The 20,852-nt window shown below is 41.7% G+C and overlaps 3 protein-coding genes and 2 long non-coding RNA genes across 6 annotated transcripts; 2 read left to right on the top strand and 3 right to left on the bottom strand.

Moving 5' to 3' along the window:
• The first annotated feature begins 258 nt into the window (after positions 1-258).
• LOC5508188 (zinc finger protein 99) lies at positions 259-3,145 on the top strand. Its single transcript, XM_032376930.1, has 2 exons — positions 259-377; positions 903-3,145. The coding sequence occupies exon 2, from the start codon at positions 913-915 to the stop codon at positions 2,482-2,484; it is 1,572 nt and encodes a 523-aa protein (XP_032232821.1). The 5' UTR covers positions 259-377; positions 903-912; the 3' UTR covers positions 2,485-3,145.
• Positions 3,146-4,378: 1,233 nt separating this feature from the next.
• Positions 4,379-7,742, bottom strand: LOC116615375. Of its 2 annotated transcripts, none has more exons than XM_032376931.2 (5): positions 7,581-7,742; positions 6,800-6,979; positions 6,046-6,238; positions 5,385-5,447; positions 4,379-4,795 (listed from the first exon to the last, which is right to left on the bottom strand). In XM_032376931.2, the coding sequence occupies exons 2-5, from the start codon at positions 6,956-6,958 to the stop codon at positions 4,551-4,553; spliced, it is 660 nt and encodes a 219-aa protein (XP_032232822.1). In that variant the 5' UTR covers positions 6,959-6,979; positions 7,581-7,742; the 3' UTR covers positions 4,379-4,550. The 2 variants fall into 2 exon arrangements, with proteins under 2 accessions (XP_032232822.1, XP_048576607.1); XM_048720650.1 differs by lacking the exon at positions 7,581-7,742 and adding an exon at positions 7,406-7,471.
• A 1,285-nt stretch (positions 7,743-9,027) lies between these two features.
• Positions 9,028-13,211, bottom strand: LOC5508189 (procathepsin L). Its single transcript, XM_001628740.3, has 5 exons — positions 12,795-13,211; positions 11,472-11,697; positions 10,917-11,189; positions 10,368-10,500; positions 9,028-9,522 (listed from the first exon to the last, which is right to left on the bottom strand). The coding sequence occupies exons 1-5, from the start codon at positions 12,963-12,965 to the stop codon at positions 9,333-9,335; spliced, it is 993 nt and encodes a 330-aa protein (XP_001628790.1). The 5' UTR covers positions 12,966-13,211; the 3' UTR covers positions 9,028-9,332.
• A 4,644-nt stretch (positions 13,212-17,855) lies between these two features.
• LOC125559063 lies at positions 17,856-18,270 on the top strand. The gene is made up of 2 exons (XR_007306313.1): positions 17,856-18,093; positions 18,201-18,270. It is a non-coding gene; the product is annotated as an uncharacterized LOC125559063 (long non-coding RNA).
• Positions 18,271-18,559: 289 nt separating this feature from the next.
• LOC125559062 lies at positions 18,560-20,443 on the bottom strand. The gene is made up of 2 exons (XR_007306312.1): positions 20,215-20,443; positions 18,560-20,093 (listed from the first exon to the last, which is right to left on the bottom strand). It is a non-coding gene; the product is annotated as an uncharacterized LOC125559062 (long non-coding RNA).
• Between the last annotated feature and the right edge of the window lie 409 nt (positions 20,444-20,852).

Consider the following 20,852-nt stretch of genomic DNA (forward strand, 5'->3'; position numbering starts at 1 on the left):
AAATTATATTTAGATATTTTTTCATTTCAAATAATCAAACAACCAAAGTATCTTTATGGACATTTTTACAAACTGGATTTGAGATCCCTGTGGTCAGAGGAGCATGTGGTCCATCGTCCAGTAGCAGTCTGTTGATTGAGAGAGCAATACCTATTGATCAAAAACGGTAGGGTAATTTACCAAAAAATACATTCCTATGACAAAGCTCCAGATATTCCACGAAAAACAGAGGAGTTTAAATCAGGTCTTGGGCACCCTGTGGTGTTTGGAATAAGGGGTCAGCGGTAGTATGCTAAGTAGCGGGGCGAAAACTTCCATTGTACACAGTGAGTGGCGTTTTGGCGGGACTGGCAAATTTTCGCAAAAATCCGCAAAAGGTTAGTTTATAAATCCTGTTTATTTTCGCGTCAGTAGATAGTCTTTTTACGCTCTATTTTAATTAAGGTTTTATAACATATCTCTAAAAAGTTTTTCCCTTCATCATAGAGGCCTTTCGGTTTGTGGTAGCTGTTGCGAGATGAAGAGTGATTTTAACATTTAAGCTTACTTATTTCAAAAAGCTCAAAAAGATTTAAAATCACGTGGAATAATTAAATGAGCAATTCAGGTTTGAACTTTTAGACAAATACGATATTGTGGTTTGAACGCCTCACATCGGGCCGATGGAGATATGAATTGAAAACAGTGCTTTTAGGTTTCGGTACAGTTTTAGTACAGGCTGTACCTTCATTAAACCTTGAAATTGCATAAATAAGTAAACCGCATAAGATCCTCTGCATATTACACTTTTACATTGTTTTTTTTTTTACAAATTTTTTCATGTTTTTTACAATTTTCTTAGAACAAGTGTGCTAGTGCTCCATTAAGAAAATTAAATTCCTTCTATATTCTTTTTTATTCAGTTTTACTTTTATGATGGGGGAGGAAGTTGTAGCAGATAAAATACAAGGAAGGTTTGAAGAAGAGGAGCCAGCGACTCTCAGTGAGCTTGCAGAAAAACGAGGTGGCATGGTGATGGAATTCATCAGTGATGGTGAAAAGCCATTTGAATATGATGAAAGTGAAAACTCACTGAAAACAGATATTGAAACATCAAGTGTCAAAGAAAAAACATTTGGTTGTGGCCTATGCATCGAGAAGCTTCGGGTTGCAAGTTCAATGAAAGAGCACATTGAAACTATTCAGAAAGAACAGAAATGTGATCTTTGCAGCCAAATGTTTAGTAACCCCCTCGCATTACAAGATACACGATTTCTGAATCTCATGTACACCATGCATTACAATGGAGAAAAAAGGCCCTTCAAATGTGATAAGTGCTGGTGGTCTTTCAAAAATCCCTCTGGGCTGAGAGAGCATATTAAGGCAGTACATAACAGTGAAAAATTCAAATGTGATTATTGTGAAAAAGACTTTAAGTACGCAAAATCATTGAAACAACACATTGAAGTCCATTGTGATCCCAAGCGGGTAAAATGCAATTATTGTTGCATAGATCTCCCTTCTACTAGTAAATTGGCCAATCGTGTTGTGAAAAGACATAGGGGTGAGCACAAGCCAGAAAAGTGTGATCACTGTGGCAGAAGTTTCTTTAAACCTGGTGTATTACAACGGCACATCAAAACTATTCATAGTGGTGATAAGCCAGAATGGCAAAGCAATGAGAAATTATTCAAATGTGACAAGTGCGACAAGGACTTCAAGACTGAAAGGTCGGTCAGACGACATAAAAGGACAGTACACAACAAAAGCTGTCCAAAACCTGCTGTATCAACACAAGGCATCCAAACAACGCATGATGATGAAAAGCCAGAACGGCATACCACTGAGAAATTGTTCGATTGTTGCTATTGCAACAAGAATTTCACGGCTGCACGGTCAGTCAGACGACATATAAGAGCTGTGCACAAGGAGAGCAGGTCATCACCAGAAAATAAAAAAAGTGAAAAAAAGTCTCTAGAATGCCTGCGATGTGGGGAATGTTTCTGGATTCTCAGTAAGCTTAAACTTCATGAACAGATTGTGCATAGGGGATATCCCTTTGCTTTCCGTGGTTGTGGGAATGGCTTCCTTAAACAAGATGATGTAACACACCATTTGAATGAGCGCAAAGAATTGAGCAGGTATTACAGATGCAAAAATTGTGGCTTACTCCTATTCAGGTCACTTGCTCAGAAACGACTGTTTGAGAGAGTCCACAACAATGGAATACATATTGAGAAAGAACAATGTTGCAAATACAACAATATGCTTTTCAATGTTGAGAATTCTAAGGATGACAAACAAGTACAGTGCATTAAAACGCAGAAGTATAAACTGGTGCCAGACCCCTTAAGACCATGCATAGTCAATGCTGTTCCATGCCAAGAATATGAAACAGTTGAAGAGGAATATGAAATAATTCCTCTTGACTTAGCTACCTTTGCAGAAATGGAGAGTTTGATTTCCAGACAATTACCCTGTGGACAAGAGAATTTAGCAACCTAACTTGCTTGCTGCTGATTGAAGCCCTTCCCCTCAACCCAAATTTGTATTGACTAGTCTACGCCATAATTTTATTTGTCCAAGGTGGGCTCAGCAATCACAAATTAATTCTACTCAATAAAGCATAGTCCGCCAACTGAAACAGCCTACCTTTTCAAAAAAACATTGTACAAATTAAAAAAGAGATGGGATAAGCTCGAGACGATATAGTGAAAAAATTATGAGCATATTTTGGGCTGACATGGCGACAACTTTGGTTTGTTCGACCTGACTGACAATCTCCAGACTCACCAGAAGCTACCAGACTCTCTAACCTTGCCGTTTGCTATATTAGCAACTGGCGAGTGCAAAAACGTTTATATATCCTTGTCGACTGTTAATCCTGTTACGTGAAGCTACCTTAGTCTAACTTCAAACGTCATATTATCCATGAGCAGTATTCAATGCAAATGCGTGCAAATGACGATGAAACAATCGACTTTGATTCATTTGCACGCATTTGCGCGTTTGAACTTAGCCTTATGTATGTTTTAGAACTGTTTAGATTTTTAGACGTTTTAGTATTTATACTAAATGCATTTATAAGGCATGTTGATGTAGATTGTTTTAAGAATGTGCCTTTTTACACATGCCTCTAATTTATACTAATTATCAAGTTAACCTACCTTTCGGTGTTATCCTTTCTCTTGTTGCCCTTATCTGGAGACGATTGAATTTCTTACATATTAAACGCCAATTAGGAATCGCCCCTGGGTTTGGGTACTCTGCAGATCTTACCTCAAAACTGTTCTCAGTTTTGCGGGCTTACAGTAAAATTTACTAAGTTTGTATAGAAAACGCCGGGTGCATATTTCCACAGGGGCGAGCAGCAACATGGAGCCTTAGTACCCCCTGACGAAAAAACGCAATCCTAATGTAGAGATGTGAGATATTAACCTGAGAGCGAGCGCTCGTTATAACCAGGGCACTGAGAAGAACTTCAAGCACTTCAATGAATCCCTAGCTTCGTCTTGGAAAAGAATGTTAATCCTGATATCATGTCTTTCACCGCAATGCATTAAGCTTTATTTGGGGATGTATAAAAAAAATCGTTGGGAACTCTATCCCAGAATTTGGTAGTTTCTTGGTGTTACGGAGCACCAGCACCAAAAACATAATAAAACAAAAGCCAAGAATAAAGATCTTAGAACGAGACAATGAAATAGAGTACAAAGGCCTTGAGCACTAAAAACAAAGCTCTCCGTAACACCAAGGAATACCCCAGAATTTCAAGTTTGGCCTAAGGTTACGAGGTACCCGTCGGTAGCTCCACGGGCCATACTCCCGCTGCACATGCTATCGCGGCACTTAACTATACAGCAGCGTAGCCAGGATTTTTAACAGGAGGGGCCCAAAAGACCATTTCAAGGCATTTTCTCCTGTATTTTAGATTATGTCTCATACATTTACTGTATTTTTGGCTGTTGGAAGGGGGGCCCGGGCCCCTTGGGCCACCCCCCCTGGCTACGCCCCTGCCGTATATCTCGTGGCACTGAGCTTAGCTTGTTATAGTAACCTAGGGACGTGCGTAGTTCTGATAGGGTAACACCCATTCCAGAAATATCCTTCCCCCTCTCCATTTACAAATAGCAAATTAAGGAAGAAAATAAGGCGGCCTGTAAAAAAGGGTTGTGTGGCCGAAAACAATAACGGCTACCTTGGAGATATAGCTGTGTCGTTGGCGTTCTCAACGGTTTCCTGTGTTGTAGACCGTGGGGGAAGAATTACGTCTTTTAGGTTAAACCTTTCATCAACCACAGGATACCCGATCAAATCGCCCGGGACTATAGGCTGAATTGCAGAGCATATAGCCTGATCAACTTTCTGCTTATTCTTTCTATTCACCCAAGGCCACGGAAGCCTTTAAAAAATTTTATATTGACAATTGTTTCCATTTTACATTGTAATCAATAAATTACTACTAATAGCATCAATCACATTACTATGAACTTAATTTGCTACCATCACCTCTACAGACCATCCTATCGCTGCTTTTGCAGAGTGTATAAGAAGAATTCAACAAACCGCATTCATTCATCAACAACGTTACACATATTTGCATTCCCAAAAAACTTGACCAGGGACGCGCTCATACGACTGATGACGTCATAGAATGCATCGGTCAGCTCATGTATGCCTTGCTTTTGCTTGTAGCAATCAATAAATCCCCGGAGCCCCGAGCAGATGTCATCGGATGGCTGGCTCTGATCGCTGGTGAACTTTCCCATGCATTCCTTATGGGCATCTTTGGCAGCGAGGCTCACGAGTGGTTTGTCTATTAACAAATACAATTAGCATTAAAAATGTCAATGAATAGAGCCCTCAGACTCTATTTCCAGGCTGTTTCTGACCTTGTATCGCAAAATTCATAAGAAATTACAAGTTTCATTAGATATTATCAACACGGAAAATATGGATATACACCGCGCACAATGGGTTATGCTCTTGCGTTTTATAGAGTGACCAGCAACAGAGCGGTAGCAGGCCACGTAAGCATGGGGGGGGGGGGGGGGGGGGAATACAGAACAAAAAGAAAATATTACGAGACATAGCCACGCCCCTACAAGTCATTTCCTTATAATGTTTGAAACATTTTTTTTTTTGGGGGGGGGGGGGGGCACATGCCTTAGTGCCCCATCCCCTGCTACGGCCCTGAGCAAACGATAATACCAATGAGAGATAAACACATAATAAGCACTCAGCCTAGCCTCCTCGGCAGGCGTCTCTTGGCATCTTTTCGGCCCTATCATTTTTTTCAGTTACTTGGGTCACATTTGGGCCCAGGGCATTGGAAGATACAGGAGTCCGAAGTTTTTCTTTTAGACATAAAGAGATCCCTGTGGAGTAGTTTTCCCTCAGCCTACCTGAGAGTGACGGGGGCAAAGCAAGCGTGCTGAACACCTGACTCTTAAGGATGTCCGCTGTCCCTGTATAAGAGAAGTTCAAAGTTCAGGTGGGTGGCTTTACTAGTGAACAAGGCCATATTATTATTACTCACACCTGGCTTAGGTTCCCAAGAACGCCAGTCTGAGGAACTTGGCCTTTATCTGAGAGAGAAGGGCAAAGGAGGGGCTCGCGGAATTTTTCCCGTCGCCTTCTGTATATACAGTATTTGCAGCGGCCAAAACAGCTTAGAATGACAAGTAATGACGGGATTGAGCAGCAGCAACGTCAAACTGCTGCTTTATTTTCAAACCAGAATATTTATTTCAACGAATTTTTCGCTTATACAAACTCTGTAAACCTTGAACCTACACTCGCCGTGAGCCTGGGCTACCTGTGCCCATGGTCGAGATTCCTGAACATGGCTCGCGAATATTTGCCTCCCCCTCTTTTGGGAATATCCCTCCTTTGGGACAGGCAAGGAAATTATTGTCTCCTCCTTGAGAGTAAAGGCAGGGTAATATTTGCCCCTTTTGAGACTGGAATAAACATAGGGAAATATTTTGCCTCCTTCTCACCCTCAAAAAGACGGGAATACTTCCCTCTTTTGCGACAGGAATAAGGGTTGGGGATTCTACTCACATTTGCTTGAGTCCCCAAGAACACTTTCTCTCAGGGTCTGTAAGTACTGGCTCTCACGGCTCTCAAGTGAGCATATTCCCATCAAGTCATCCATTCTGACGTAAGCCAGAACGACAAAGCGGTAGTCCTTGAGCGCATCAGTGTTGCAGCCTGCAGAACTCATTTTGATTTTGTTTACACAGTTCAGCAATTGCTATGAAAGATAACTATATGTTTTTATCGTTTATTACATTTATTACACACGTGTTTATCCCAATTTCAGCGAGAGGATAGGAAGCAATTCTGGTGTAAAAAATTAAGACTTCTTGGATTATCTTATTAATTTCAAATCCCACTATTAAACCCTTTTTATAAACCCTATATATATATATATAAGAACGTTTTTTATAAGAACGTCCAGCCTGAGATTTTACCAAATTTCAAGAACATGCCGAGGCTCAGATAGCATTTTTTTTCTTTTTTAGTCCTGATGCGTTCTAAAATCCAGAATAAAATTGTGCTCACAGTAACAACCTTATTATTGCTATTGATCATTAGTGTAATTCTCTTCCTAATAATTCATTGGGTATTATATTTTATATAAACTAAAATTTAAGAACATCGTTAAGAATATTCAGCCTTAAAATGTTATCAAAAATAAGAACGGCCCAGCCTCAACTGAAAATAAGACGTCTTTTAAAAAAAAAATCTGCCATCTCCAAAACAGGAAACCCGGTAAGAATGCCCGGGATCTATGCTGAACGTCACCACTAACCTTCATCGAGGAGCAAAGTCCCTTTTTATGCTGCAAACCCCTCTTCACAATCGCATTGCATTTACGCATTGCCTTTTTTTCACATGACTCTGGCTTGGCCATGGACGACAGGCACAGACAGAAGGTTATCACGAGCAACAAAAACAACCTTGCATTCATATCTGACGGGAGATCAAATTTCTGAAAGGAAACAATCATAATGCAGATCGCTTTCATGTTTGTCGACTAATCGGTTTCTTTTTTTTTATTGACATTTTCGCAAAAAGGCAGCGCCGTTTGTGTGTCTGTTTGGTCGATTGTCAAACTGTAAGAATTACGCGTTATTGTATACCGTCCCCCACGATATAAATATTAAATAAAAAAACGGCTTCCCACCCATAATAATCGATTTTGTACATTTTTAAGAAGCGGGTTGGGCTAGTATAATTACACTTTTAGAAAGGTTGCACCATTTCAACGCCCCTTGCAGCTAATAAAACGTTTTAGTCTCTTCATTGCTATAAGTCACTTCCCCTTTCTAAAAATAACTTATGTCTCATAAAAGCAAATACTTATCAAATTAAATAAGAAGCTTACGAAGGAGATTTTAAGGCTTAAAAGGCTTACAGCTTGGAAAACAGTCTTTGATTGAGTAAGTGGCTGGCACATTACCGCCATAAAATTATGTAAGAACTCAATTCATGGAAATATCCGAGGGCAGCGTCAATTGGCCAATTTCCCACACTTTCTCACACAATCTCATTTTTAAAAAAATCGCAAATGTGTACTATGGTTGCTCTACCTTTTTGTAGTTGTTGGCAAAAACCCTGAACTCCTACGATTGCCCTGATACAATATTCCTGCTTGGCCCAATGGCAACTCGTAAATTAGTCTTTGAGTGATTACCACGGATACAAAACGAAGCGCCAAATATGTTATCCACCCCGTACAGAGCATATGTACTGGCATATACCTTAAAATTGATTGCTTCCCAATCTTAACCAAACGCGACCGGACACGTATTGATATTATCAATCATAATTAACCCGAGTATCAGGCGTTTTTTTTTTTTTTTTTTTTTTTTGTAAAGTCGGAGAGGAATATAATAAAAGGGCCTGACACTCGGGCTAAATCATAATCGATTTGTCGTTTAAAAAGGACACAATTCGCACATACGAGCCAAGTGATTCATTAGACTGTAATGGGTCATCTTACCCCTCCCCCTGACGGGAAACATAAGCATGATCACACACCTGGTTAAACAACCGAATCATTTGAATTTGTTATTTTTATAAGAAAATGTATAAGTCATATTTTATGTATAACAATTCAAATTATCTAATTCAAAATTGATCGAAGTAGTAAAGATACTACAACTAAGTCTTTTTAGTTTTTTTACGCTGCTGCGGATATATAAATACAAAATATATCCTAGAAACCCTGGGAAAACTAGGTAATTAAGATACCGACGGGGGGTTATGTCAAACAAACGCTTGTTATCTCTGAACAAAGAAAGAATGGGAAATTTAGTTATTTCCTCATAAATTAGACAGATCACCCCATAAAACCTATTCCTTACCGTTAAGTTTCTAGATGAAAATAATAATGGTTTTGAGTTAGTATGTAAGCATGCTAGTATACGCTTGTTGTCAAGCGATACGTTTTCTAGTTCCGTAAAACTTCGATAAAAGGGGACAATTGTGATTTTCAAAGATGATTTATTGAGGCTTTCATCTACGGAATGTGTCAAGATGTCTATTGCCCAATCCGTGATTTAAAAAAGTATGGTCTAACGTAAAGCAGTTACGTGTTTTTTTTTTTTTTCAAGGACCACAACACCCCTAGATAGAGTAATAACGTGTTTATAGATGTAAATTAATCACATTATTATAAATGAGGGACTTGTTCATTGTACAAAATTCGTAGCATTACGAAGTGTTTTCGGAGCTTTGGGATTCCTGTGGAAGGGAGAAAGGAGAGCTGGCTTTTTCCTTTATACAGGAATCCCGAAACTACGAAAACAGTAATTTCCGAATAAACTAGCAGGCTACAAAGAGTTTAGAATTTCTACATTACTTATTCACTTGTTCAGTATTTTTGTTAGTCAATAAGCCCAAGCTATAAAGTAATCAAGACTCCGCATAATATACAGCAATTACTTTTCAAAGAGACAGGGGCGCCGTATCACCGGAAACAAGCAAACACTTCGTTACGTAGAACAATGTTGTAATAAATGACTAACAGGCATCGACAGTTCTAACAACACTCTTTTATTAATTTTACCCATAAAAAAGATGAGATATATAAAAATAAATTCAAAAAAAACTATGAATAACAATAATAAAATATGTAGGAACAAAATATTCTTCGTTTTCCGCAGAAAGGATTCCCATATTTGGGACACGTGTGTAAAAAGTCAGAGATACCAGCTCCGGTGCAGAATTCGTGGTGCACTGTACAGGTTATAAAAAGCGCGCGAAACCAAAGAACGGTGCGCGTAACTTTTCCCGCCTTTTAAAAAAGCGCGGGAGTTTATCGCTCTCTGATTGGCCATCTATACTAGTGGATAGCTGGCCTGTGTGGCGACACCGCATTGGTTGTTCTTGTTTCTTGACATCATAATGTAGCCCTCCATTCCCCATCTCTCGCCCCAAGAGTTCTTGACGAGCCAATAGTCGCTGCCTTGGTATGTGCCGTATCCAACGACGAGAACGCCATGATCGAGACTGGTGCTACTGCAACCGCTGAAAAGACAAAACTCCTTTATCAGTTGCGAATCTTTGATTATTTTAGTTCTGGTAGAAAGAGACTACCAGAGAGAGACTGCTACGTGCTTTTATTTTAATCTCCATGCAGAAAAATATTATACGGACCAGCAGAGGATGGCGGGCAGGTGACCGTAATTACCCGCGTATAGGACGCACTTTTTTCACATCAAAATGACCTTCAAAATTAGGGTGCGTCTTATCACGGGCGAACCAGGATTAGATTTAGTCCCTCGTGATCCTTCGGGTAAATAAAATAAAATTTGAAGTTGTCTTGACTGTTTCCTCAACAAAGCTAGTTACATTACTATATAAGCCTCTCGAGATTTCTCTCGAGGGACTAAACCCCTTTCTGCGCCACAATTACCCGAGACAAATATAGTAATGTAACTAGCTTTATTGAAAAAAAAAAGTCACAACTTCAAATTATATTTTATTTTCCCGAAGGAACACGAGGGACTGATTCTAATCCTGGTCCGCCTGTGGTCTTTTACGCAGGGTACCACTTTTTATAATTTGCATAATAAGGAAAATTAAAAAAATATATAATTGATCGTTTGCGTGTTTAATTAGTAATTCCTGTAGATAATTCCTCATTTCGCTAATAAACACTTTTGTTTTAGTTCCGATGGCGAATTTGCTTTTTGGCGCATTTCTTCTGGAATTGCTGTAGCGCACAATGCAAGTTTTAAACATTTGAATATTGTCTTTTCACTATTTTGAGCTCAAAATTCTGGGTGCGTCTTATACGCTGGTAATTACGGTACGTGTCGAAAAGGAGTCGAAAAACAAAACTGAATTAAAAAGAAGGCTGTTTTACTTACGCATTGTTGTAGACGCCCGAGTGGTAAAACTGGAAGGACATGTGTCCAGCGTCGATAGCGACAGAGATCGGGCCCACGGTACCGGCAGCGGTCTTCAGGGCCTCCTCGTCGCCATGTGTGACGTCAACGAAACCTGAAAGAGAAAGAGATCTATAACATCTTATAGAAACGTTTTTGATTATTTGTTCGACGGATGCCATCCCTGACCATGCGTAGAAATTTAATGTTGCAGAAGGTTTATATTTTGTTGTTACAAAAAAGTTGCTCTTCCAGTGAAACCAGAGGCCACTCATTTTGTTGTCTGTAATTGTCTCAGGTGTCGAATTTTTCACTAGCATTGCTAACACAGTTCGTACGGAGCTTTAAAGCACAATAGGCCATTCCAGTTATAAGAATGCGCGCACACTCACCATAGGAACCTAACTCAACTACCGGCATGCAGCGCGCATGCCGTTGACGTAGGTTTTTATGGTTATGCGCGCGCAAACTTATAGCTGGAATGGCCTATTCCCAGAAATTAAAAAAAGAAAAAGAAACATGAAATCGTACCAGTATCGACGGCTCCGATATTGCTCTTCTGGAACCTGCATCGATCGTTCCTAGCCTCATACGGGTAACTCTCCTCGGTATCAATGCCGCCATTCTCCTTGATGTACTTGAAGGCGTAGTCCATCAGACCACCCTGGCACCCATTGTTACCATAAGCCGTAGAGCAGTCCACCAGATTCTGTTCGCTAAGGGAGACCAGTTTGCCGGTTTTCTTGAAGTTCTGACCCTCCAGGGACCCGGTGGTACTGAAGGCCCAGCACGAGCCACACTGACCTGAGTGGGGAGGGGAGAGGCGGGTTAGAGGTTTGAGGGTCAAGATATCTCATGCACAAGGCCCACAAGAATACACCAGCCCTAACTCTAGCCCGGCCCTGGCGTGACAGGCGTGTATTGCGTTACCTTGTTTTTGACAGGCCTGACATGCAGTAAAGCGTGACATCTATGGATACGTGAAAATGCATTGTAACAGGAAGAATTTGTGTTACATTGTTTTTGACTGTCATAACATCTAGGTATGCATGACAGGTATTGTGTGACAGGCGTGTATTGTGTTACCTTGGTTCTTAACTGGCGTGACATATCCCTCTTTCCTCCAGTCTACGGTGTCAGGGACCTGTACATGGCTGGGGGCGAGGAAGGCGGAGCCCTGTTTCTTGGTGTAGTTGCTATAGTGGGACCGCATGCCTGTGTAAAAGTAGCGGAACTCGTCCTGGGTCAGGTCGCCCAGATGGTTCATGGCAAGGGTGAATGAGTGACCCTCCGCATTGTGCTTCTGGATTTTCTGTTGATTGAAGAAGCCTTTTTGATTGAAGAAGCCTTTTAGGTGCTGTTTTTAAACATTATATTTCTAGATAAGCACAACACTTGGAAGAGATAGTCCATTTGACGGGCCGAAATATAAAAAAAATTAAAAATCGAACATTAAAAATCGAATATTAAAAACCGAACAAACGAACCTTCCCTAAAAAATACTGCCAAGTTTGTTGAAAAAAGTTGAGTAACTAAAATGAGTTTGAAAAAAATATCGAGCAGGCAAAGAAGCAACGTTCTTTCTTATCATATGCTTTATTTTTTTTTATTGACACACTTTTAACGCAAAAGTTATAAAAATGCGCCACCATCTCTAGGTAAGGACTCGAAAGTCCCGTTATATTACTTGAGTGAAAAAAAGGACTCGAAAAAATCGAGCGTCCATTTCTCGAAAGTACCAACAGCTTCTATCCAGGTTTCATTATGTGGCATTCAAGTCAAACAAAAAAGAAATTAGTCCACTTTAGGAATAGCCTTGTGTTTTTATATTCTTATACTGTTACGCGGGTATAAACACATGGCACCATGTTACACACAATTAGCCAGGAATGCAAACTAACTAATGGTGAAAAAGATTGGTAGAAAGTTATGTAACTTAGTGGTATGCGACCATAAAAGAGAAGTCACTCTCAGACATAAAAAGGCCTAATAAAAGGGATAAAACCAAGGAATACTCTCCGGGAGCGTTAAGGATGCGGGGGGGAAAAGTCGTCTGATAATAATGAGAAGCGCAGCGTGACGCCGAACAGAACGCATTTTTGTCTTTGTCCGAGGAAATTGCATAACATAACTCCAAAAATAAAACGGATAAAAAAACTCCCGAAAAACTTTGTATTTAGAGGATGCATCCAAATACACATAGATTTATCTTACAATTACTTATCTGAAAAGTTTTGTGAGAAAATAAAGTTACAGATATCAAACCAATTCAAAGGTAGTTTTCAAACTTTTTGAGCAAATTTATCAACCAAAATAAAACACGTTCCTATCCATATAAACAACGTTTCTATCCATCTAAAGCATTGTGAATTCTACGGGGTTATATGTAGGACATAACGGCGCACTGACCTTCAGGTTATCTCTCCAGATAGCCTTTCTTGCTCCTTCTTCGGTCACTGTTGTGTACTTCTTGGTGTGAAAGAGTTTCCACGCTTGCCACTGTTGTTCGTCTTCGTCAAACTTCACAACGAAGCCACTTGCAACGGCGAAGAGAAGGCACGCGGCTACCAGCAACTTCATGATAAATGGTGGGTTCCTTGGAAGACGGAACGACAGCAGTCGGGTTCAACGGAGAGAGAGGAATGAATGAAGTAACGCGAGGCGGCCTTTTATAGCGTTATCGATATATTATAATCATGGGACTTTCGTGTGACTGTTTGAGCTTGATTGATTGGTCACAAGGCTCCGCGTGATTTGCATACGTCGAGTATTTTTGGTCTCCTCGTGACCTCTTGTCCGAATGATGAAATGTAGATAGACCACGTGGACCACATACTCTAATTGCAAAATAAAGGAACCATTTTTCTGTTGTTGAAGTTATGCTCTGTGATTTGCAGCTCTGGACAATGTATTTGCATCCTAAATAGGTGTACACCCTCAGATAATTATTCAATTAAACAGTTGGTTTTCTCTGAATCGGAATAAATTTTAGTCTCATCCATGTAGCGCGTCGTAGCAACCGCGACTTTGCGTCTCAGACTCCATGTAGCGCGCTGTAGCAACCGCGATATTGCGTCGTCATGGTATTGCGTTACATCGACAGGAGGAAACTCTACGTAGAGTGCACAGTGTCAATAAAAATCGCGCCTTAAAAATAATCTTTCGTGCGCAACGTAAACGTATACCTTTGGTGCATATCTTGTAGACCTAAACCTTGTTTCTTAAGGGTGCAAACAATGTAGTTACGATAAGAAGTTGCGAAACATGTGCAGCTTGTGCGTAATGATAAAACTTGCTCACGTAACTCAACATCTTTCATCAGTCTACAGACCAACGATGTTAAGCGCGCGTCCAAAATGCCACAGACTGGCAGGACACAGCTGATCCAAAATGCGGACGAAAGGGATTTGACATGCTCATGTAACTCAACATCTTTCATCGGTCTATTCCCATAGATCGATCTGACGCCCGTTTCTCGAAACTACCGAAAACCTATCGAGCCCGAAAAGAACGCAAATAACGATACTTGTGTTTCACTTATCTGGGGCGTACGCAGGATTTTAGCAAGTTGCAGTCAAAGCATTCGGAAGCTGAATGAGGGCGTAGCCCCTCATCCCGCATCCCCGTGAAGATTTCATAGCTCCCGCTTTTTGGTTTGAAATTGGCGTCAATGCATCAGACTTTTGAGAATATTACACGATCCTCTGTCATCCTCGATCTGAAATAGGACTTCAGTCGTCGAGTGGCACTGAACGACATAACAATATGTTTGGAAATCATTCTGTGGACTACCATGATTAAGAAATTATAGATTTTATCCTCATCATATATATAAAACTACGTACATAAAAATGAATAAGTAAACATTTGATTCTTTGCCCTCGTTATGCAAATAAGATCGCCAAATTTTTGCAGTCTAGTGACTGCAGGCCTATAGGCTGCGTACGCCCCTGATTATTTCACGAGGTTTTCTGGCCCAAATTTCGTCATTTTGTGCCCGTAAATTCTCGGGAGGTCTAACTTTCCCGAGAACTGTTTTCGGGCGTGAAAAGCACTTGTTGTGTTGTCTTCGCAACTTTAATAAAGAAAAAGAGGCAAAGGCAAAAATACGTAGAATGAAGCAAAGATTGTAGCGTTTTAAGTCAAAGATTATTTATATCTGCATATTTGGCGCCTGCAAACACCGGTTGTAGACTTTCGCGCAAAGCCATCTCAAACGAGCGCGCGCTATTTCGAAAAATACACTTTCTCGCTTTTTGTGTTGTGAAATTAACAAACTTTACAATATTTTCTTGGTATTTAGTTTTATAGATCATGAGATATTTCATCTCGTGGTCAGAGTGGTGTATTTTTCTGGTTGGAGCGCGTACAAAGAAAAAATCTCGATAGTTTCAGGGATTTAGAGAAACGGGCGCCGGACCTAAACCATGCACCTTTCTTTCCACAACCGCACCCGCACCTTTCTCTCCGCACCCTCACCTTTCTACCCGCACCCTCACTTTTCTACCCGCACCTTTCTATCCGCACCCACACCTTTGTAAAAACGGGTGTTTCTCCGGGATCGTTTACCAGGTAGCTTCTGTTTTCTCACCAACAACTTTATTGTAAAAGCAACCACGCTTAGCGAGCGGGGAGGTATTCGAGCTCGTTCTAGGAGACAACGATCAGACGATTCTCAGAAGGCGAGGCTGATAGAAGGGAATCCTTACTAGGCCTCTTCCTTGACTAGGAATTGTCTTCACGAAGCCAACAGAACTTACTCGATAGCCTCCGCAGCAAGCTGTCGTTATTACAGTGCAATATGTTTTACAGTGAACTCTATTTATACTGACTAATTAACAATTCAGCGAAAAAACTGGTTTGACTGCTCTAACGAAGGTGATGCAAGAATTGCAAATTAATGTTGATCTAAGGAAAAGGTACAATTTTAGAAATAATGATTACTAAAGCGAGAATCCGTCGGTGTTAAAATAACAGTTAATTGACTTAAAACAATAATCATATAAGATACTATGGAGTAATAAGCTGAGGAATACGTTTGGCTTGTTGGACATATCTGGAAATTAGATGTTTATCTTGAGTAAACGCTAAACTGGTTTTGGAATAAGTAACACTGCGCATGACCTGTATGACTAGCCTCTGACTAGCAGGTGCATATTTAGTATTCAGGATGAACAGTGAAAAGGTGACGAAGGTCGAAGGTCAATATTGAAAACAGGTGCGAACCATAGAAGAACTTTCTAGAACACATATTTATGAGATATTGGCAAATAGTCTCATAACATCACTTCCACCTTTCTACCCGCACCCGCACCTTTCTACCAGTACCCGCACCTTTCTACCCGCATCCGCTCCTTTCTACCCGCACCCGCACCTTTCTACCCGCACCAGCACCTTTCTACCCGCACCCGTACCTTTCTACCCGCACCCTCACTTTTCTAACCGCACCTTTCTATCCGCACCCACACCTTTCTACCCGCACCCGCACCTTTCTACCCGCACCAGCACCTTTCTACCCTCGCCCGCACCTTTCTACCCGCACCCTCACCTTTCTACCCGCACCCGTACCTCTCTACTCGCACACGCACCTTTCTACTCTTACTCGCACCTTTCTACCCGCACCTGCACCTTTCTACCAGTACCCGCACCTTTCTATCGGCATCCGCACCTTTCTACCCGCACCCGCACCTTTCTACCAGACATTTCTACCAGCACCCGCACCTTTCTACCCGCGCCTTTCTACCCACACCCGTACCTTTCTACCCGCACCCGCACCTTTCTACCCACGCCCGCACCTTTCTACCCGCACTCGCACCTTTCTACCCGCACCCGCACCTTTCTACCCGCACCCGCACCTTTCTACCCGCACCAGCACCTTTCTACCAACACCTGCACCTTTCTACCCGCACTCGCACCTTTCTACGCACACCCGCACCTTTCTACCCACACCCGCACCTTTCTACCCACGCCCGCACCTTTCTACCCGCACTCGCACCTTTCTACCCGCACCTTTCTACCCGCACCCGCACCTTTCTACCCGCACCAGCACCTTTCTACCAACACCTGCACCTTTCTACCCGCACTCGCACCTTTCTACGCACACCCGCACCTTTCTACCCACACCCGCACCTTTCTACCTGCACTCGCACCAATCTACCCACACCCGCACCTTTCTACCCGCACCCGCACCTTTCTACCCACGCCCGCACCTTTCTACCCGCACCCTCACCTTTCTAACCGCACCTTTCTATCCGCACCCACACCTTTCTACCCCCACCTGCACCCGCACCTTTCTACTCGCACTCGCACCTTTCTACCCGCACCCGCACCTTTCTACCCGCACCCGCACCTTTCTACCCGCACCAGCACCTTTCTACCCGCACTCGCACCTTTCTACCCGCACCCGCACCTTTCTACCTGCACCCGCACCTTTCTACCCGCACCCGCACCTTTCTACCCGCCTCGCACCTTTCTACCTGCACCCGCACCAATCTACCCACACCTGCACATTTCTACCCGCACCCGCACCAATCTACCCACACCCGCACCTTTCTACTCATACCCACACCTTTCTACACGTACCCGCACCTTTCTACCCGCACCAGCACCTTTCTACCAGCACCCGCACCTTTCTACCCGCACCAGCACCTTTCTACCCGAATCCGCACCTTTCCACCCGCACCAGCACCTTTCTACCCGCACCCGCACTTTTCTACCCACACCTACACCTTTTTACCCACACCCTCACCTTTCTACACGCACCCGCACCTTTCTACCCGAACCCGCACCTTTCTACCCACACCTGCACCTTTCTACCCGCACCCTTCTACCCGCACCAGCACCTTTCTACCCGCACCAGCACCTTTCTACCCGCACCAGTACCTTTCTACCCACACCTGCACCTTTCTACCCGCACCCGCACCAATCTACCCACACCACAGGTAGCCCAGGCAATGGTTGCTTGTCGTAGATCGGAATTCGGCTGTTCTGAGATCGGTCGAGTAAAGCGTTTTTTGTGTGTGAAAAGTTGTCAATAAAATTGCCTTAGAACTTAGAACATGCCTTGTTGTTGTCAAATTCACGTGTAATAAACGATTTGGGGGGGTTTTCTCAACGGAATATATGACTTCTCTCTACCTACTAAAGAAAGATACAAGGTCGGAGGCGCCATTTTCGGTAGCACTCAAATACCGTCGAAATTCGAGAGGAAAAAACAAGAAACTAAATATTTTTATCTCGCAGACCTATGCCAGGGTACACTTACATTCGATATGTGGCAAAACATCCGAGCTAAACTATTTTCCCTGGCCGCTAGCCGTATTTTAAAACGAGAAAGTAACCACAATTATCCTTGACCGATGCCGTTGGACAATTAGTTACGCTTGACCGCGCTAGGAAGGAGAGCAAACTATATTACCCTCCCTGCCAGGTGGGAAAATGTAGCGCTCGGCCGGTCTGGGAATAGGGCAAACTATTTTACCCTCCCTACCCAAGAGAGCAAACTTCGCGCTCTGCCGAAATTGACCAAAACATCCGTTGGGCGGGAAAACCCCACCAGCTGATTGATACCTGAGCTTTTCTGTTATCAAAAAATGTCTAAACTTAATCCTCTTGGCGGCATTAAACGATCTAATGAAAACGATGAAGGGTTAAGCGCTACTTCCAAAAAGGCTGAAGTCGTGAAGGAATTTACTGGAGCGAAAACATGGTAAGAGTGATTCTTTTCAAACTCGTATTTCAGTTACATGGTGCGAACCTGTGCAAGCACTTTTGAATATTTATATTCACATTTTGATATCTATATTTCTATTGAAGGGTCATGCTAAATTATGAGAAGAGCAAAAAGAGCTTTGCACAATTAAACGATATTATTGACCACTATACAGAAAAAAACAAGGAAAACATAGCGCCTGCAAGAAAGGTCGTAGCAAAAAGAGCCGTTGACGAAGTCTTCGGCGTAAAGTGTGTGAAAAGGATGATTAATTATGTTCGGGAGCAAGGGTACCCTGGCCTTAGAAAAAAACAGTTTTTAGACGAAGGGCAAGCAGCCGAGTTTGTAAATGAGTGGGAACATCTAAATTCAAATGCAGAGGAGTGTACTGAGAAACGACCTGAATAGTAGTTCCAACCAACTATTCCTTACATGATATTCCCAATTCTGCTATTCTCTTGTTGTGTAAATAATGCTATTCCTTAGGGAAGTTTAATGGTTTTTCCGACTCTGCTATCTCTTCCGGTTAAAAACCCCTCTGACAACACCCGATTTGCTATCTCTTAGGGGCGAAAATTGCTGTTGACCACACCCATAGTGCCCATCATCCCCATCAGTTTTTAAAATGTCATGTTTTTTCATGCGACTTAAATGCCGAGAGTCGATAGAGACATCTGAAATATCGGAAATATGATTTCTGGATTTCCAAATTAGTTTTATACTTTTTTCTCGCTATAAAACATTGCATAGCCACGTTATGACAATTGGTCTCGTATTTCTTGGGAGAGGACTTCCGGTATTCCGCGGTTTTCGTGACAATCTTTATGATAGACGATAAACGAACGTAAACTGAAATACAATGTATAATCAAGTAATTACTAAATAGCTAAAGGAATCACAATGCAATAGCACCAGGTGCATTGCATTCTTATCATAGTTTCTATATTCTAATAAAGACCTAAAAGACGAAATCGTGCACAGTGCCAAGATAACTCTAGCTAGCTTTGATGTTCATACAACAAAAATCACTAGATCAGTTTCATTTATAGAAATTAAACATCAATTATCTGTCAGGTATTTAACCTGCTGCTGCTGTCCTGCTGTTTATGTTATACCTATCAAACAAGCTGCTCAAGCATCAAAGGTGCACACAGCTGTGATCAGGAAGGTTAAATACCCGTAGGATAATGTCCCAGTTAAATATATGGTATAGAAAAGCATTCAACCACCTCCCGTGAAATTTCATAATAATTATGATTTATATATTTTAATAGAGAATCATTCTATTTTTTTATATTTCTTTGACACATTTATCATATTCCGGGCAATGAGAGAATAGACTAAAGGTTGTTTTTCACTTGGGGTAAGCGCAAGCGCAGAGCAAGTAATTTAATGATTCTCACTGGAATGCAAGCGCAAGAGGAAGCGCATCTGCTTGATTTTCTTGCGCTTTACCGATTCTCACTTGTGTTGCGCTTTGAGTACTATTTCATATTAGAACCGCACATCGTGTTAGGTCACAGGTGTGAAGTTTTCCAAGACAAGATGACTTCTACTTTAATTCAGTACTCTTAAAAACCTTTTCGTGATGTGAAAACTAGATTATTAAATGTTGGTAATTTCTCGAACTTAAAGCATGCTGAAGTAGGTTCGCAATGAAGAAGTTGCCAACTTCGGCAAGAACTTTTTTTAGGAAAAGTTATGATAATAACTGTAATGGTCTGGCATATAGAAATTTTGTTTTATTGGAAATAAATAAAAACCTTCCTGTTTAGCTCTGCTGGCATAGCACCGTTTTGTAGAACGGGAGATTTTTCAAACAACAATTCACACATTTTGAATTCACACATTTAGCTTCTCAGTAGGGCAACTCAAATAAATTAGACTGAAATAAACGATAACAGATTACTTACCTAGTGATATCCTACAGCGATTTTGAGACTCACATCGCGCTTTCCATTTGTGAAGAAAGTCTTCAAAAGATTCGAGTGTGCTACCTACAAACAAAATTCGAAGGATTGCAATCTGAGTCCGTCTTTTCGCCTTCTCTGTTGTTCGTCTTGGCCGAGTTTATACTTCAGATTTAAAAATAAAAAATGCTGTCACCTTAAAACTTACCTGTTTATGTTGAATTCCGGACAATCTCGCTCCACAAACTGATAATACTGAATTTGAGATCGTGAAAAAGTGTGAAATCCGTATCTACTACAGTTAGTAATGCGCCGTCGACAGCATCGCGGGTTTTCCACTGGAGAGTCTTGGTCAACTCGCGTTCGGATTGGATGGCCTAACAATGGCAGAGCGCGAAGTTTGCTCTCTTGGGTAGCGAGGGTAAAATAGTTTGCCCTAGTTCCTAGTTCCTAGTTCCTAGCGCGACATTTTCCCACCTGGCAGGGAGGGTAATATAGTTTGCTCTCCTTCACAGCGCGGTCAAGCGTAACTAATTGTCCAACGGCATCGGTCAAGGATAATTGTGGCTACTTTCTCGTTTTAAAATACGGCTAGCGGCCAGGGAAAGTAGTTTAGCTCGGATGTTTTGCCACATATCGAATGTAAGTGTACCCTGGCATAGGCCTGCGAGATAAAAATATTTAGTTTGTTGTTTTTTCCTCTCGAATTTCGACGGTATTTGAGTGCTACCGAAAATGGCGCCTCCAACCTTGTACCTTTCTTTAGTAGGGAGAGAGAAGTCATAAATTCCGTTGAGAACCTCCCCCCCCCCCCCCAAATTGTTTATTACACGTGAATTTGACAAC

Source organism: Nematostella vectensis, chromosome 13, assembly GCF_932526225.1.
Source record: "Nematostella vectensis chromosome 13, jaNemVect1.1, whole genome shotgun sequence".
NCBI lineage: Eukaryota > Metazoa > Cnidaria > Anthozoa > Actiniaria > Edwardsiidae > Nematostella > Nematostella vectensis.

What these genes read in the sequence shown, in the direction of transcription:
- LOC116615375 (XM_048720650.1), bottom strand. Translation starts at nt 7,456, where the DNA reads ATGGCGGTAATGTGCCAGCCACTTACTCAATCAAAGACTGTTTTCCAA. An exon ending in TCTTGGGGACTCAAGCAAAT is followed by an intron (nt 5,448 to 6,045) that starts GTGAGTAGAATC and finishes TCTCTTATACAG; the next exon opens with GGACAGCGGACATCCTTAAG. An exon ending in TTTGCCCCCGTCACTCTCAG is followed by an intron (nt 4,796 to 5,384) that starts GTAGGCTGAGGG and finishes ATTTGTTAATAG; the next exon opens with ACAAACCACTCGTGAGCCTC.
- LOC5508189 (XM_001628740.3), bottom strand. Translation starts at nt 12,965, where the DNA reads ATGAAGTTGCTGGTAGCCGCGTGCCTTCTCTTCGCCGTTGCAAGTGGC. An exon ending in TCTGGAGAGATAACCTGAAG is followed by an intron (nt 11,698 to 12,794) that starts GTCAGTGCGCCG and finishes TTCAATCAACAG; the next exon opens with AAAATCCAGAAGCACAATGC. An exon ending in CACGCCAGTTAAGAACCAAG is followed by an intron (nt 11,190 to 11,471) that starts GTAACACAATAC and finishes CTCCCCACTCAG; the next exon opens with GTCAGTGTGGCTCGTGCTGG.
- LOC5508188 (XM_032376930.1), top strand. Translation starts at nt 913, where the DNA reads ATGATGGGGGAGGAAGTTGTAGCAGATAAAATACAAGGAAGGTTTGAA.